This window comes from Trematomus bernacchii, unplaced genomic scaffold (genome assembly GCF_902827165.1).
Source record: "Trematomus bernacchii unplaced genomic scaffold, fTreBer1.1, whole genome shotgun sequence".
Lineage (NCBI taxonomy): Eukaryota > Metazoa > Chordata > Actinopteri > Perciformes > Nototheniidae > Trematomus > Trematomus bernacchii.
The window spans coordinates 3210039-3228286 of record NW_022988043.1 but is presented as its reverse complement, the minus strand read 5'-3'; the positions used below and the strand labels follow the sequence as shown (position 1 = coordinate 3228286).

At 40.3% G+C, this 18248-nt stretch overlaps 1 protein-coding gene across 1 annotated transcript in view; it reads left to right on the top strand.

Moving 5' to 3' along the window:
* si:dkeyp-14d3.1 (transmembrane protein 132C) overlaps window positions 1–18248 on the top strand; it is a 120940-nt gene that overhangs the window by 88629 nt on the left and 14063 nt on the right. The window contains exons 5-6 of the mRNA XM_034117676.1: window positions 10059–10202; window positions 16982–17190. Of these exons, the coding sequence (XP_033973567.1) occupies window positions 10059–10202; window positions 16982–17190 (353 nt within the window). The remainder of the gene's footprint in view (window positions 1–10058; window positions 10203–16981; window positions 17191–18248) is intronic.

Here is an 18248-nt window from a genome sequence, read left to right as displayed (position 1 = left end):
AACAACGTTTTGAAAGACACAACTCTTTTTTTCCCTTGTTCCCTTTGAAGAAGGCTCCTCCTGTGTATTGCCACAGACAAACCTGCATTAGCAGGGCTCAGAGCACCGCTCACCACTTTGTCACCAATTTCAAACCATAAAGCAGTCATTTCTGCAAGTGCAGCAATTATTTCAAAAGCTGAAAATGAAAAGAGTACTCAAAATCTAAATCGGTTTAGAGCGAGGAAATGCCACGAACCCTTTCTGTCGAATGTAATACTGACTGGTTTTCTCTTCATCTGCTGTTCTCTACCTCTCCTCTCCCCCTATAGTGTCGCCTCGCTCCAGACAAACATACATTAATATATTAACAATGTATATTAATTGCCTCCCTTGTCACCCTCCGCCCTCTCATGTTGGCATTCTCCATTTCACTTAAAGTGTGAAAGAGCTGTGTGTTTTTTTGGGTCATCTTTAGATGAATTTTAAAGGCAGTAATTGGATGCCTGAGCGAATTTCTCTGCACAGTAGGAGGCTGGTCCATTATCTTTTACCATCGTGAAGTAATGCGCTCCTGTCCTGGCTGCCCTCATCATCATTACCCATGCTGTGGATGCCTGGTGATGGAGAGGGAGCAGGAGGACAGGGCATACATCATATCTGGACTCATCAGTCTTCCTGCTCCAGCCGAGACACCAAACTGTGCTCACTCACATGAGCATTCGCGGGCATAGAGATGAGGAGAAATGAAAGCAGCCGTTTGTATTCACAACCGCTCCAATGTATCGTTAAACAATACATCATCACCCTGGCCTTCTCTGGCCACTTCTGCTCTCACATGATAAAGTCATCTATCAACATCATCCAATGAATGTTTCATTTTACTCCTTTCAATTCCATTCCCTCTGTTGCAATGCACATCTTCTCTAACAGGCAAGTGAGATCAGGAGAGCCATTTATCAAAAGCATAGTTAGTCATACAGACATGAGCACGTATATGCCAGCTAATCCTGCAGGAGTGCCGCATGGATGCATGCAATATCATGCAAGATGTTTATCGAAAGACCATGTACTGTACTGTACACTCTGCTTAAAGTACCTGACTTAAGGCAGACTTGGTAGCATGCCTCCGCTTTTCAGTGGATCAGGATGAAGCAGAATGAGTCATACATTTTACAATGAGGGGTTGATAGATGGACCTTCAAACATAAAATTCATTAGCATCTACTACAGCTTAGAGGTTGATGATGAAGTGTGTAGCAGTGATTGAGGCTGCCGCAGTATGCACATGTGGTGTACTACATGTAATGCTATGGACAACAGATTGTGACGAATGGTCACTTAATCCACAACACATGGAAGTCCTCTACACTTTATGGCTTAATACATCCATGTTCCCACACTCCTTTGCCAGGTCAGGAGGTAAAGGGCATGCAACAGTACTGACACATTTTCCCTGAGTGCATGTACGGTAACAAGTGAGGAAGTTATGAGCTGAATTACTGTACCTTATGACACTAAGGTAAACTGGGAGTTACTTTGAAAAAGAATAGATACACTGAGGTTAATAGCAAAGTTCTCCAATGTCACTCAAGAAGACGATTAACCCTGAGATGCTTTTTTAATTTAAATGCCATATAGCGACTGTATGAGCTGAGTTTGTTACCTTTTGAAGCACACACTCACATAACCTTCCTTGTGTGATCAGAGTGTTAAATTAATACATTTTGCTGCAGCGGAATCTATCTCTGCTAAACTGATAATTATCAGTCATTCAAACTAACCTTCCCACAATGCTTTTAAAAGCTCCTCCGGGAGCGAGGTCAGATAACTTCTTTACTGTACCATTGTGATTCTTAGAAGAATGGAGGCATTGTTTGATTCATGCATTTGCGTAAAAGTTTTGTTTTGCTTTGCACACAGAAAACGGTGAAGGCCTTTACCGTTTGGAACCACTTACAGAACAGTGTATTCTAGTTTCTCGAATTGAATGCTTTGAACCTTAATCCACGTCACCTCAGCCCTCTTTGTTCTCCTCAGCCTGTCAGTTCTCGTGTAAATAGTTTGTACAGCAAGGTAACAAAGAATGCTGCAGGGATGAGGAGAAGGACAGGATGTAGACTGACAGATCAATCTCAGAGTGATAGGGTCGTCACACGTCCATATCTCACATCTCACCATAATTGTTAACATCCCACTCCACAGTGGCCAACTTCTATTCTTTCCAACTTTTGTCTTGGCCCACTGAGGTTTGAGAGGAATGTGTGTATTTTTGTAAGCGGTAATGGACTCTACAGTGGAGCTGACCTTTCTGCCCGCTGAGATAGGTCTGTGTCCAGAGGCCAAGCCAAGCTAAGCCAAGCTAAGCTGCTAGTATAGATCTCGATCAGACCCGGGAGAAGAAATCAGACCAGAGATCAGGAGGTCATCCCCCACAGGCATGGTTGGCTGTTGGGGAAGAACTCTTCATCGATCGGCTGAGTGTGATAGATATTGGGCTGAAATTGAGCAGACTTGAGTAGGGAGGGTTGTTCCCTGGCCTTCTAGCCTCTGGGGCCCCAGCTCAATGGGCAAACAGCAGGGGCACCAGAGAGCCTTCACAGCACCAGAGCATCAGTCAAAGCACCCAGCAGCTCCCTCCCATGAGCCTCTGCAGCTCTCTCTCAGTCATCTCTAGGTGAGCAGAGAGCTAGATGTGTCGCTGATGCCTGACCTTGATTCCTCCGGAGCTGAGTCTGACTATTGTTGAAACTCACCAGGGACACCCTCCCCTCCCTCCTGACCCATTGATCTAGATATATTACAGGTGTGGTATTCATGAGAATTGCAGGGGATTTATCCTATAAATGTAAAATATTGTTCTTCCACGTTCGGCCATGTTTTATTCACAACCTCATTTTCACAGCATGAAGCGCATTTCATGGCCACTAGACTCCTGAGGGTGGCTCTGAACCTCCACCACCACCCGAGATAATTCCTAACTTTATCTTGCAGGTACAGACAATAATAATCCCTCTTTTAATGCACTCGTATTATTAGAGTGGTGTGTTTATAAGAGATGCCCTGAAGGTGAATGCATGCAGCACAGAGTACTTGCAGTGCATAAACTTATTTGCTGTCCTATTTTGTTTGGCTCTTCAGAAAATAAAATATTTAAAATAGACCCTGGATAGTCTCTTTGCATTGTAAAACACTTGATTATACAGAACTGTCAGCAACTTGTGTAGACTAAAGAATCAAGGACAGATAAGATTATAATTAATATTTGTGGGGGGATTATTGCTGTCAGCAGCTTGTCATTGTGGCATTTTCCCCACAGTCAAAGTTTACCTCTTAAATCATGTTCACTCATAAATAATTTACTGTTGAGAGCTTTTCTATGTGACTTAAACATCAATATTTTCCACGAGGTGTTAATCCTCTTGCATAACTGACCAAGCAGCTAGGTTGAAGAGTTTTTGAGACGTCATTGGTTGCCCTTCTTTTTAAGTTCGGGGAGGGGACAATACAACATAAATCACTCCACCACTGTGTGCACTTTAAGCTCCAGAGTTTCCGTACAACTTTATGCTGCACTTTTTCTTTTAGATACTGTGAGAAGTGTCGGGATGAATCAGTGCTTTTGTCTAATATTCTCTTTTTTACTATGCTGCTTAACACACTGGCCTAGTCATCAAAAGTTAAATTCAGGTCAGACATTCAGAAGTCAAATGCTTTATTATTTTCATTTTTGTCAGAGACACTTACAATAGGTCAAGGAATTTGATATATAAAGACAGTGGTTCTACATTGAGCTTTTTGCAGAAACGGCAAAAGGGAATGATAATGAATTTCCCATAAAATAATAGTTTGAAAATGTGGGAAATACATTGACTTTCAGAAATATTGTCAGGCAACCAGTAAAGATCCGAGCAAGACTTTGCTTCTAGCCAAAAGATAAGTAAAGCAAATCTGCCCCCATGATACCACAACTTGTCATTTTAACACTTCTGTATATGGATTAATGCACAAGATAACTAGCTTTAATGGGGTTAGTAGGCATATGCATGTAATTAGTGAAGATGTGGTTAGAAATTTGTTGGCAAAAGCATGGAAAATAAGGAACAGAAAAACATTAAGAACTACAGTATTGTGAATTTTAGAAGTAACACAAGCAAATGTTCCATGGGCCACAATCTACACCCTTCACTATCAGCCATCCGCCTGACAATTCAGCTCTTTCACATATTTCAACTATGTGCTTAGACAAGGAACGAAGTGCCCTTTCTATAATATTTCCTAATTAGTGAATGAGGTACCAACTAAGCGATAGTAAGACTGGTCGTTTTGAGTCAACCATTTATCCTGTCCATATGATCCTCACCATGATCTCCCATTACCTCTTCTTTCAAACTGACCATTTCTGGAGCAAATCAGCTATCAAAGCAGCAAAAGAGTCAGTCTTTTTCCCATAGCAGCCACAGCCAACAGTAATGAGCAGAACTGATGTCTGACCAGCATGAGACTCCTAGGGCACTGCCACTCACTGGAGCTCTTTGTGTGCCACCTATAATGCTGCAACCTTCATCCGGTCAGCTGGGAAGTAGCGAGGAAAAGGGAAGACTGGAGTGGAATTGGCTCATTGTCGCGGGAGCAAAGAGTGGGAAGAGAAGAGGAAGGAGCATGAGAGAGACCCTCATTAAAAGGCAGCATGTTGGCTTCACAACCATCCCGCCACTTCAATGCGCTGTCATGCAGTGATGTATCGCTCTGCATGGTGCTACAGTACCAAGGCCTTTATTCCCACTCTCCTCCATGTTTCTCGGTTCTAGCCAATTAAACGCCCACTGGAATAGAAGGGAGGAAGTGCCACATTGAACATTGCACAATGTGCAGAGAAGAGCTGATGAAAGGACATGTCTCTTTAAGTCTGCTTAATAGCTTCAGGACATTGCCTGCGTGGCGTTTAATGTCTACAGCACATAATTCACTATCCCTCTACTCCCATTTAACATTCCGTACACGTACGCATACTTTATCGCCAAGGGATGAACATGTTTATCAGAACTATGAATATTTCATTTAGAGTAATTTGAGTATTGGCATACTTCATTCATAGCCCTTTTTTATTTATGATTTTGCTCTTGAAATGTCACCTGAAAGATCAAAAAGAGGCTCTTGTCCAATGACATGTCATTAATCATTGTTTTTAAAATCATCACAATCGGTGTTTCGGGTTTTCTCATAGGTTGTTGATCTTTTGGGTTTATCTGGTAAGATTGTTGGTTTTAGGGCAGTGGAAACGATAAAGGGCCTACAATAATAGGTGTACAGACTAAGTATATACTGTGTTTACCACCCTCTCTTCTTTCTTCTGCTCCATGAATAATGCAGGGCCTAAAATCCCCAACTCAACACTGCGCTTGACCTGTTCATTTGTTGTTGAATCCACGGTGGGGTCAGGCTGTGGATGTGTTAGTGCAGGAAGAGGCAGAGGCTAATCGCAACAGCAGGACAGGCAGCAGATTCGCTACTTTTCATGCGGCCCGTGTCACTCAGGCTGACACCATAAATCTCACTTATTTTCAGATCCAACCGAGACACAGGCAGAAATTAGGGCCCAGAGCACATTACCAGGCACAGCAGCGTGCTGAATGCTAACAGAGAGATCCTTGATAAAGCAGACCGGCAGTTCTCCAACAGATTATTGAACAAAATCTGTTAGACTTGAGGGAGCAGATTGGCTAGTAAGAAAAGCACAAACATCAGTGTCAACTACAAAGCCATTGCACGAATAAAAATGTATTTAAATAAATCAATTAGTGAATTTGTACAATGGCAATACTGTCTCTGTGCTCGGTTAAAGCATTTATATGCTTAGTGCTCTATAATTATTGTTATTATTCACTCATTATCTTTTTATTCTTATGCACAGAGTATTGAAGGCAACACACTAGAACTTGACTTACATAAATCAATGCTCAGGTTTTACTCCAGCTTTCCACAGAAGCCATTTTTTAAAGTGTAAACGTAATATGTTGAAGTGTGATATAATAGCCATAGAGAGTACTCACCAATTGTCTTCTATCACCCGGGCAACTGTCCCTGGGCTGGAGACTGTCGAGTGTCTCAAGGGCTTCAGACCCACTATGTGGTGTATGTCGTTGTTGAAAGACTTGTAAATTACATTGGTTATATTTGTTTTTTTGGGCATTTTGGCCCAAGCCACCCATACATGTTAGTGTTATTCTAATGTAGTAAAGAAAAAGCCTATACTGTTCTATTTACAATTAAAATGTCCTTTAAATATGATTGATTAATCAATTTGAAAGAATAATGCACTCTGCATTGTGTGTTCTTTTCCGATAATGTCACAGTCTGTTATGGATTATCTCCTGACAAATCTGACACATGTAACTATTAAAACAATACACGAAAGTTGCCAGAAAAGAAGGACATCAACAGTAGCATACACTTCTGCAAAAGCACACATTTCAATATATGGCAGCTTTTATTGTTCTAAAAAGATTAATCATAAAAACAATGTAGGCACAAAAACTAAATGCATTTCAATAAGATATCCCTTTTATGATGTAAACCTTAACCATCTCAAGTAAGGAAGTCATAAATCTCCGACCATAATAAAAACTCTCATCAGGTCATCCTTTCAGTTTCACAGGCCCAGATTTTATTGTGTCTTCTTTCAGAGTACCGTTAGATGACTTAGTAACGCCGCTGATGTGCACCGCTGGTTCTCATTTTGTGTTTAATTGCGCTGTCTATGTCTGAGTGTGTGGACCATTGATGCATCACTGAGGGATCCCACTGTGGCTTATTACTGCCAGGCCCTGCTCTCAACCTGCTGGGTCATCTCCAGCTGCTGTAATCTAACATTAGCCTCTGCTTTCACCAGGTCCCAACCATTTACCCCATCATGTATTATAGATGACCCTCTGGAATTGGAGAAATCCCAGCAGACACAGAATTAATTTACAGCAACCCTCGATTTTAAGGGGAATTGAATCAAAGTCACAGGCACAGTGAGATAGGAGTTTATATTCCTACAGTATATAACACTGTCACAGTCTATAAAATTGTAATGAAAAGCCATTTGAAGATTAAGTGTTTTTTTGTGATTCATTGGTATCTCTTGGCTCAACTAAAAATCATTTCACTCCAGAGCTGACTGGTCTCAGTAATTGATGCTTACAAACGAGCAAAGCTCCTTTCAACCAAACGTAATCCTCCTTTTCTCTTTTTTTGAATGACTCTGATTCACAAGCTCACAAACACAAGGGGAAGTCTTTAGAAACCGAGTTAACAGGGCCCTGTACACATCTTTTGCACTTCCCTAGGGACAATGGGATACTCTTGAATGTGGTGACAGGAAGTTGGGCACAGTAGATTGGTCCTGTCTGTGCTAGTCAGGTTTAACATTAATACTCTAAACAAATGTGACATTTTATTCAAAAGGCATCACTACAGAGTGAGATTTAAACAAAAAATAGTAGCTACCTCAATAGAATAGAACTGAAATGTATTCAGTGCTGGTATGGCTTCAATACTGTGCCAAAAGAAAAGGTGTCTCAGGGTTCATGCCCATTGAAATTAAAGAAGTCAGAGCAGGGCGTTTGTGTGAGCTCCAATAGCAGAGTCAAATGCGTACAATGAGAGGCCTTTGTCAAGCTGTGCAATTAGCTCATGGAAGTCATTTTGGTTCCCCAATAGCAAGAAAGCCGTGTTGGTTGAATGGTATAAGTAATGAAAGGTGCACTTTCACCTCAATGGCAGGAAATTACTGAGCTACCCAGGATTCCAGAGCAATTTGTGTAAATGAAGAGACATTTTGTACAACCCAATGTGCATGTGGGAGAGAAAAAGTTAACTTAGACTTATCTTAATTGGCCCCAATTATCGTGTGTGTGTGGTGTGTGTGGTGTGTGTGTGTGTGTGTGTGTGTGTGTGTGTGTGTGTGTGTGTGTGTGTGTGTGTGTGTGTGTGTGTGTGTGTGTGTGTGTGTGTGTGTGTGTGTGTGTGTGTGTGTGTGTGTGTGTGTGTGTGTGTGTGTGTGTGTGTGTGTGTGTGTGTGTGTGTGTGTGTGTGTGTGTGTGTGTGTGTGTGTGTGTGTGTGTGTGTGTGTGTGTGTGTGTGTGTGTGTGTGTGTGTGTGTTGAAAGGTTAAGATTTATGTTCAGAGGGATGAAGCCCTGCCATTGAACTTAAAGAAGCAAAGATTCCCAGACTGCGCAGGTCACTCACTCAGAATCACATTTTCATTGTTACATCTAGTAAAGAGCCAAAAATAGCTTAAAGGTGGGTTAGGTAATTTTGGAGAAACCGGCTCGAGATCGCTAGAATTTGAAAATACACTACCGGAGAAAATCTGCCACTTCCTTACAGAGCCCCTCCTCCAACACACACGAACGCGCACATGACCAATGAGGGCACGAGATAAGTTTGTGCACAGATGGAAGGCTGACAGGCAGGTAGGCCATCCAGTTATTTTAGCTGGGCCGGCTAAAATGATTGGTCGTGCTTTTTACAGTATCACGGCTTCCACAGATGACATTTCTTTATGGATTTTTTGTCAAAGCACTTAATATATTCATTGCTATCGGGATGTTAAGAGCATTCCATGGAATATAACAAAAAGTGTATCTCGAGCCGGTTTCTCAAACTTACCTACCCCACCTTTAAGCTTCCTTTATATCACATTCTTAACCTCTATAAACCATAGAGTGTAAATGATTAAAATAAATGTATTTTATGTACAACAAAGATGAGAGAACACAGTTTGTTGGTGAATGCTGCTCTTTCTTCTTGCATGCTGTACATTTTTTTGAAATACAGAGCACAGTATCTGCTTTTTCAGTGTATTATGTCGGTTTTATGGTTAAGATTAACACATTTTGTTCTGCAGATTGCTAGTGAGCCTCAAAATGTGATATATTTACCTTTTGTAGAATATTATTTTAATGGTGTACTTTTATTTTATTAGTAATTACAACCATAATTCAATAAGGTTCCTGGTAGCACACATTTGTTTTACGGCACTTTTTATGGTAAAAAGGCTCTTAATCAATGAAAATGTATTATTATTAGAACAATTTTACAATGATTACATATTTATGACTCTAAATCTAAAATACATTCTTCACCCGATCCAAATCTAGAATAATAGAAATGCTTAAGGGCATGTTTTTTTTTTTACATATAGACCATAGAGGCCAAGCATTTGACTGAAGGTAGAAATGACATTCATTATATATTGCGAACAAAGCAGAGTTTGAGGCACTTACACGTGCTCAAGAGGAGGATAATCACAGCCGCAGAGACTGCAAAGAGTACCTTTAAATTACTATGGATCCAGGACTATATATATATATATATATATAAAAGATGGATTGACTTGGCAACAGTGACATACGCGTTATATTGCTGCCGATGCACAGAAGCACATTTTTCATAGAACAAAAGCTCACGTCATAGAGCATGAATGATTTCCCCACATGAAATATAATTTTTTAACCATTTCATTTGTAGCCTGTTGAAAATCAAGAAAAATCAAAATGTTATCTGCCCATCTGTAATTTTGGTGACTAGCGCACCACAATGTTGTGCTAATTACTTTCAACAGTTAGCTGGCTGAAGAGCGTGGCAGTTGGGAGAATGTCTTGTATTCATCCTGATACTTACATTCACAATAATTAGAACAACCACAAATTGTTATGGTTGACTTCATATGGAGACTCAGAAGTAGCTATTCAAACTTCGATCAACACAAGTAATTCTACATGCTGCATTTATACAAATTTAAGAAATGATTTCCAGGTGATTGAAGCGTGACTGTATGTTCTTTCAGCTGCTGTAACTGTGCTCTCAGCAGCTGCCATCAGACATTAGCTGTTCACTGAACAGTGGCTCTGATTACACAGTGGTTAACCCAATAATCACTAATTGAGCGTTGGTTGTGCGAAGCCTCTTTAGGCCAATTTCGATGCTGCTTGTTACTTTGACTTTTTCTATTCTTTCCGAGCTAATCACTGATTGGGTGGATTAGGGACCTGCTGTGCTGATCCCTCTCTCTCTTTCTGCCTCCAGGACTCTGAGATTTTGAACACGGCGGTGCTGACCGGGAAGACAGTGGCTGTGCCAGTGAAGGTGGTGACCGTTGGAATAGACGCTTCTGTTACTGACATCTCGGAAGCAGTCAAGTGTAGCTCTACAGACGAAGATGTGGTCAAGGTCAGTACGATGAACTGTTGAAAAGAAACAAATCTTTGTACACTGTCATCCAACTCTTTGTATGAAGATTCTACCATAGAACAACTTAAGTTGGAATTTAGAAAGCTGAGGTGGACAAAATGGTGTATTGATCAAAGCAATAATTACAACTAAGTGTAATTGAAAGAGGTTAAAGGTGGGGTAGGTAATTTTGGAGAAACCAGCTCGAGTGCGCTAGAATTTGAAAATACACAACCGGAAAACATGTGCCACTTCCTTACAGAGCCCCTCCTCCAACACACACGAACGCGCACATGACCAATAAGGGCACGAGATAAGTTTGTGCACAGATGAAAATGTTTTGTATGAGATGTATTTACTGTCAAAGCATTTAATATATTCATTGCTATCGGGATGTTAAGAGCATTCCATGGAATATAACAAAAAGTGTTTCTGAAATAAATTACACACCCCACCTTTAAGTGATCAAGACATGACGTACATGGACTTCCACTTTCATTCAACTCAAACATTACAACAGACTAAAATGTAGATCAATGAGGAGACTTTCCCCCTAATGTATGCAGTTAACAAACATAATTTATTGTTGAATCCTTTATGCAATGGTTTTGATGGCAAATGGAAATGATCTGCCACTAATGGGAACGCAGGTTAATCAGAATTTTCTTTTGCATATTTTCTAGACATTTTGTCAAAATGTGTACATATTAAATGTAATGGATCCATAATAAATGTCTTAAAATACTGATAAATACACTCAATTTAACACAATAGACTGTTGGTAGTTTGCAGGTCAATCTTGTTTATTAGACCAATTTAATTGCATTAATAACTTAATATCGAATCATACTGAAAAAATGCAAGATTGAAGATACAAAGGCTTTAACACTAGCTACAGCGTGGATATGGAAATGAAAATATTAAGTCCTGAGGTCCTCCAACCAACAATGCAACATAGTTATATAAGACATACAACAATGAAACATTACAAATAAAATAGTGCAAGAAGAAACAAAGCAGAATAGTGCAATTATGTTGCAGACCAATGTGAAAGTAATGCAGATGAAGATCAAGTAATATACATGTGAGGAAAATAAATAATGACAATTAGCCAAATAATGCAGAGAATGTTATACACGAGCAGAATGTAAAAAAATGAAATAAATTGCAAGATGCAAACAGATGAATGCTTTATGGAGGCACTTTACAGAGTTCAGGTGTTAAATAGTGTATGTATAAAATGTTTGTGCCTTAAGACTGACTCTAGGCAGGTATTTGTTTACAGACTGCATTAGAGTTTATGTGAAAGCAATGTGAGTATAAATAATGCGACAGATGAGAAGATTGTCTATGTTTAGCACATCTATATAAATCCTTCAGATAAACAAACACCAGCAGGCAACATGAAAGTGTGTGTTTGATATGCAGTGACTGCTGACAGGTTGTTCACGATTTCCTTTATTTTTAGAGCCCCTTACAACCCTAGGGCACAAGGCACACAAGAGTAAAAAGTGACTTACAGTGTTATAAAGTTGAGCCTTCGTATCACTAGCTTTGCACTTCAACAGAATCCCAATGACTTCTTGGTTATCTACAGATTGCCCGGTGAAAAAACAAAGAGAAAATCACATCCTGTCTGTGATGTGTTTCCAATCCTAAGTGACTGAGATCTTACTGTGCTATGGTTTACCTTGAATTTTGTGTTTCCTAGTCACACCTCAAAAAGATAAAAAAAGATACTAGAATGCCGCATATCAAACTCAAGTAATGTACAGTAATAAAAACAAATCCTATATATGTCCCCACACTGATCCACTTCATCATGTTTGAAGTTATGGTTGGCTAAGGGATTCTTAGAGGGAAATAAATTGCAAATCAATGAAGTTAGAAAAACAATAGCTCTGTTGCTGAGATCTCTGCTGAAGGTCAGAGCCTCATCCTGCTCACCTCTGCTCATCTCTCTTATCATAGCCTGCGATCATGTATGTAAACATGACTAATTTATCTAAATCTAAACTTGAATAATGAATCACTGTGCATATTAAATGATGCTTACACTCACTTGTGGCCCTATAATTTCAGTGAATTTGAAAAGAAAGAAATAGTTGCTTTTTCTTTAAACCACGTTTAATATTAGTCTTGCTAAAACAAATTGTATCTGACAAGTTTAGGCTGAAAGAAAGCGCTGCCTCCATTATTTTTTAATGTTGCTCTCTTTGCATTTAGTGTTTTCACAGTTCAGTTTAGGGCCCATGCGTGAGTCCAGGCTCACTGATTGGACTGTGATGGCTGTGGATGTGGGTGGGTATATCCGGTGTACATCTACTGTAACACCTTGTTAGAGCTCATCATGCTGCAGCTGCATACAGTGGGGACATTGCCAAAGACTTGAAGCAACTCAAATGTATTTGAACAAACAATGGATCACATGACTACTTGTAAGTGAAAGTGGTTGTCTGTAGTGCAACAAACAGGAACTAATTACCGACTGTTGTTGTTTTGTTGTTTTCAGTGGCAAAGCTCTTAAAACCCACTGTCTGCCTCCCACCCGGCTCAAAACAACAACAGACAAAGTTTGCAACTAGCTAACTAGCTCGACAACAAAACATTTTCAAATGATGCATCTTTCAGCAGTATGCAGCTGATTAAAGTGCTTATCAGGTCAAGGACATGAAGCAGCATTTTAAATATCTAATATTTTAGTTTTTCGTTTTAAATAGAAGGGTCCAAACAATGATGGCATACTTCAGTGCTGCCAGAATGAATTTGGAAGACGGATGCATCCAGATTTGATGATTGTATAGGATACTTCATTTTTTGTATGTCAACATCCATTCAATATCAACCTAGCCTACCATTTTTGTAAAGTTTTGAAAAAATGAAAACCCTTTTCTTGACTGTAATACTCACTACCATATCAAAAATGAGGAGGAATGTGTTTTTTTCCTCCCTATTTGGTCACCAGTGCTTCATAACTACATTTTTTAGTAAGAAGCACATGTTTAGGAATATAGCTTTTTGGCTCCAAGGATCTTTTATAGAAAAATCTGAACAAATTGTTCTTCTCCTTGTTAGACATGAACTCTACTTACTCAAGGTCGACGAGAGGGCCCTTCTTACCACTGCCTACACAGAGCAAGTCTATGAGAATATGCATACACTTTCCCCTTGCATTGAAGTGAGTGCTCGAGCTTATGCAGAGGAGCCTGAGCAGCTTAATTGCTTCTGTCAAGCTGACTCTGTATACAAGCCAGAGACATGCACAACCCACCTTCATGCTCCCCACTCCCATCGCTCATATCTGCCGTGGATTGTATCTGTCTGGTGAGTTGTTAATTTCCTGGGCTAGATCCAGAGACAGCCTTAATGTCCTCTGTAAGTATTCTCCCGTTAGCTGCCTAATGTCTCTGATTAATGTGGTAGTGGATCCTCCTGGACGTTTATGATACTTTGTGAATCAGGATGACCGAGAGTGTGTAATTCACAGAGACAGTGCTTGGTCTGCCACAACACACATCCTTGTGGGACGTTGTAAGAGGTTAAAGGGACTGTCTTTTTAAGTTAAAATGTTGACTTGGATGTGTGTTGGTCGATGATACAGCACAGCAGGAGGGTGTACGCATGTCAGCGTAATGTGTCGGGATGGCTTGATGTCAGCTGCCATGTTTGCTTAAATTGTTTCCGCTTAGATTGTTGGGAGTAGATCAAAGAAATACCATCAGGCAGTTCATTTGCCTGTCATGAGACATACTGTAGCAGACATGTGTGTTAATAAGTGCCAGAGTCATTAACATGTTCTTTCCTCAAATAAGAATAAATTGTATTCTTATAGCTTTCAGAATCAGAATACCTTTATTCGTCCCACAGAGGTGAAATGTACCTTGTTACAGCATATGTTAAGATAGAGAGAGAAAATAAAACACTATTAGAAAGGGCATGCAAAAAAAAGGTTATTTCAATTTACAAGTAACATCTCTAATGCATTTCCAATTAACTGATTGCACACACTTGTTATTGCACAGCATGGTGTCGTAGTCTGTGTTTGTTTTGTTTTTGTGTTTCTACATCATTGCACGTTGATGTCATTTCACAACCATTGCATCTGCTACTGTAACTAAAATACATCTGATAGGATAAACGCATTTGTCAGGAGCATCCATTTTATCGATCAGCTATATATCACTTTTGGTTCTGTTCATGAGCCTCACATGGAGCCCAGTCAGGTGGTGTCTAGCAAGCAAGATAATGCTCGTGCGGGCAGGTTGCACGACCCCGACTTGTGAGAGAAGTCTGAGATGAAACGGGCTGTCAAAGGCACTTCTGTATCAGCCGACTGAGTGCATCGAGAGAGAAAGAGCTGAACAATGAGGGCTGATAAGGAGCAGGAACTTCTCTGACATCTTTATCAGTTCAAACACACAGTCTCACACTGGGAGCACTGACGGAGCCCAATCGGCTACATGACTGAGTGTAGCCAGGGGAGCACCACTGCCCTTGTAAAAAATGTCAAAAGCTTTATTAAGCAACTCTGTCTGACCCTGTTTCATCGCAGTGTTGTACGGCGTCAGTGCACGAGCAAGGTACTGCTGTTTGCTCTGTATTCTTTAATTATTGTAGTAACATAAAGCATGTATCCACTCATACTGTGTGCATCCATTTGAGAATTCAGGGCTTTTGCAGTCCTTAACAGAAGTTCTCTGATGGTTGGCTGTAGCCTTGGATGATCCCCTGCAGCACAGTTTTTATTTCCTCACAGGGGTATTCTTAACTGGTGGCCAGTGTTCAGACATAAAGTCAACTGCTTTGGTAAGCTTGCTATTGTCTTGAAAACCTTTTTGTCTGAAACCAGAGCCCAGTCTGCTCTTATTGGTTAGCTGGCTGGCTCTGTTGTGATTGGTCAACCGTTTAGATATGTTCCGCCCCTCATCCTATCATGTACAATGTGTTGGAGCACTACCCAGTAGAAGCACAACAGGTACATAGTGATGTCACTATGTTATGGAAGTAAACAAAGGAGTCCAGTCGAGGTGTTTGAGGCAGAGGGGAAGTGTGTTGGAGAGACATTCCCTTTGGTGTGAACTTTTATAGGATTTTAACCTGTGCAGACCATTTACATGCACAAAAACACACCACAGGAAAGGGTAAACTCCAAAAAGCATAATATTGCCTCTTTAAAAAAGCATTTTTGCTAAGAAATATGTTTCAGATAAAATAGCTCTCTCTCTGCATAAATGTAATGTAGGAGGTGAGAAATACAGGTCTCAAAAGACAATGTGCTTTTACTGGTAATTTAATTGGTGCAAATTTATATTTTTGCCTGCAGACACCAGAAATCGTTCATCATTAGTTTAATTCCAACAGCCACACAGGCAGTTAACAAGCTGCATGGCCGACGTTGTTAGCTGTTAAATCCTATCTTCAATCTCGCACTCTCTAGATTTAAAAGCTTTAAAGGCTTTTTTTTCATAAGCAACATACTGTAGCTAAAGCTTCCTCCAACAAAGCAACATGTGATAAACATAAGACATAAAAAGAAACAAGGAAGTAAAATAGTCCAATAAAGTAGTGCAAGTGGCACAATGGTGCAAGTTAAAAGCAGGATTAAATAATCTATGTATATATAAAAATAGAATAAGATACATTTCTCTTTGAATCTCTCTTTGGTTTAAATCCATATAACATGATGTTAGCTTACTACAGTTTGCATCAAACAATGTCATTGTGTATGAAATAAATTATTTCATACACAATTTATTTGATGACTGTTTTGATTTAGCCAATATTTGTGTCCAAACACACACTGGTTTTTAGGACAGAGTATAACATCAGTGAAGCACATATTCAAATATCGGATTTAATGTAAACCAAGAAGCAAAATGTATCTTCCACAGAGAGTATTGTGTTGGCTTCACTCTGTAGATGCTGTGAAATAGAGAGAGCTCAAACCAAGCTAAGGACTCTGTCTGTCTCCAGAATGTGGTCACAGAGGATATCCCGCTGCGGCTTTGTGATTTATGGCTGTTTATGGTTTTATCTCTCTGTGGAAGAATAACTTGGAAGTAGAAAAAAAAAAGATATTTCCCCCGACCATTTAATTCCATCTGGTTTGAGCCATAGTAGTCTGCTATATGATGAGATAAATAGGATTGACAAATTGCCCAGAAAAAAAAGGAATCTCTGTTTAAGACATACTGATTAATAGCCTCTGTGTGAGTGTGTGCTGGATAGCCGTCTTGAGATCCTCTTCTTCTTCTTTTTTGTGGGGGGGGGGGGATGGGTTCAAACGGAGTGAACCAAAGCAACAAGGAGTTGTGTCCTTCGAAAAAGCAAAAATGTGGCCAGCTGATTACTTCTTCTTTTTAAAGCAATTTATGAAGCGGGTGCCTTTGAGTCGGGTCATTTTATCAAGAGACATTTGCTCTCCTCTTTCTACTTTCCATCTGTTGGTTCTTCTTTTAGCTTTCGGCAAAAATATAATAGAACAGCAGACCATGATCTGTTTTCCCTAAGGTTCAAATAAGTCCTCGTTACCCCCTCCCTTCTTTTCCTGAGTGTGGAGCACATTCAGGACCTTTCATCTTGTTCAAAGTAGTTACAGGAATACTGCATCAGTGGGGAGCTCAGAAGTGTAAACCTTATAACCTTATAATCAACTTGGAGAGCCTGGGCCACAGTGAACGCTTTATGGTATATCGCACTGTAATTCAATGTGTAGAAACCGTCAGAAGAGCTCAACTTAAATGTCGTCTCTGTTCATCTCTCCCTCTCCTCTCACGCAGGTGTCGGACAGGTGCGACTATGTTTTTGTTAACGGCAAGGAGATGAAGGGCAAGGTGAAGATGATGGTGAACTTCACCTACGGATACCTGAGCTCTCAACTGGAGCTCAACGTGTGGATCCCTCGACTCCCCCTCCAGATTGAAGTGTCAGACACCGAGCTGAGCCAGATCAAAGGGTGGAGAGTACCCGTCATGGCCACCAGTCAGAGGTAAAGTACTGCATGAATCTGTCAGCTACAGGGCCGTGTATGTGTCATAAGTCACACGTGCAAGTCCCAAGCAGGACTCCTTTCCCAACACCCAGGTCCCAAGCAAGTCCCACGTTACTGGGTTGACAATACAGCAAGTCAAAAACAGCCACTACTATTAGTCGAGCAAGTAACAAGTCAAGTCATAGAATTCTGATGATCTACCCCAATTTATAAAACGGACATGTCAAATCAAGCAATCTGATTGGTTCTTAGCCGTGATATAATCAGCGTATACCACGGGTAGAATTGTAGTTACTTTTCACAACAAGTCAGTATCCCTCTGCGTCTGAGAAAAACTGTGTATACAGTTGGGCTGAAAAGCAAACTGCATGCAGTTTGCTTTTCAAACTGGGACAAGAAAACAGCGGAGAAGTAACGGGGCAGAAACCCTCCTTTTTACGCAACGGTCCAGACATAGACATCAAACGGCAAAACATATTCATATTCATATACTTTGGCATTAGGGCAGGGATATCTAGATACTTGACATAATGAATTGTGCTACTTTTAAAGCAAGCAACGATGTTTTCAAATCTGTAATCAAAAAGGTCAGCAAAAACGCTATCGACCAATCAGATTGCTTGATTTGACTTGTCCGTTTTATAATTAAGCAATAGCTCACGAAAGGCCGTGGTTCGCGTCGGGCCGAACCACGCCCCTTAACTGTGATATAATGGCCATATATCACGGCCTGAAACCAAGTGTGGCAATATGAATGAAAAATACACACTCTAATTTAAATAGTTTTTATTAGTAAATAATGATGTTCAAAATAAAATAGTCCCTCCGTTGCCTTCTGCACGAAACATAGTGCGAGGTGGTTGCTATGCAACAACACTAACAGCTAGCGAACATATTAGACAGAGAGCATTGATCGATTATTTGGCTATTTATTTACATTCATTTGTATGTTGCCGTTTATTGTGCACCCACTGAAAAACTGTCCAGCATCAGTAGCATGGCTTACGTGGTCACTTGTATAGGTTGAGGTTGTTCTAGGCTGTTGCTTGGCGTGG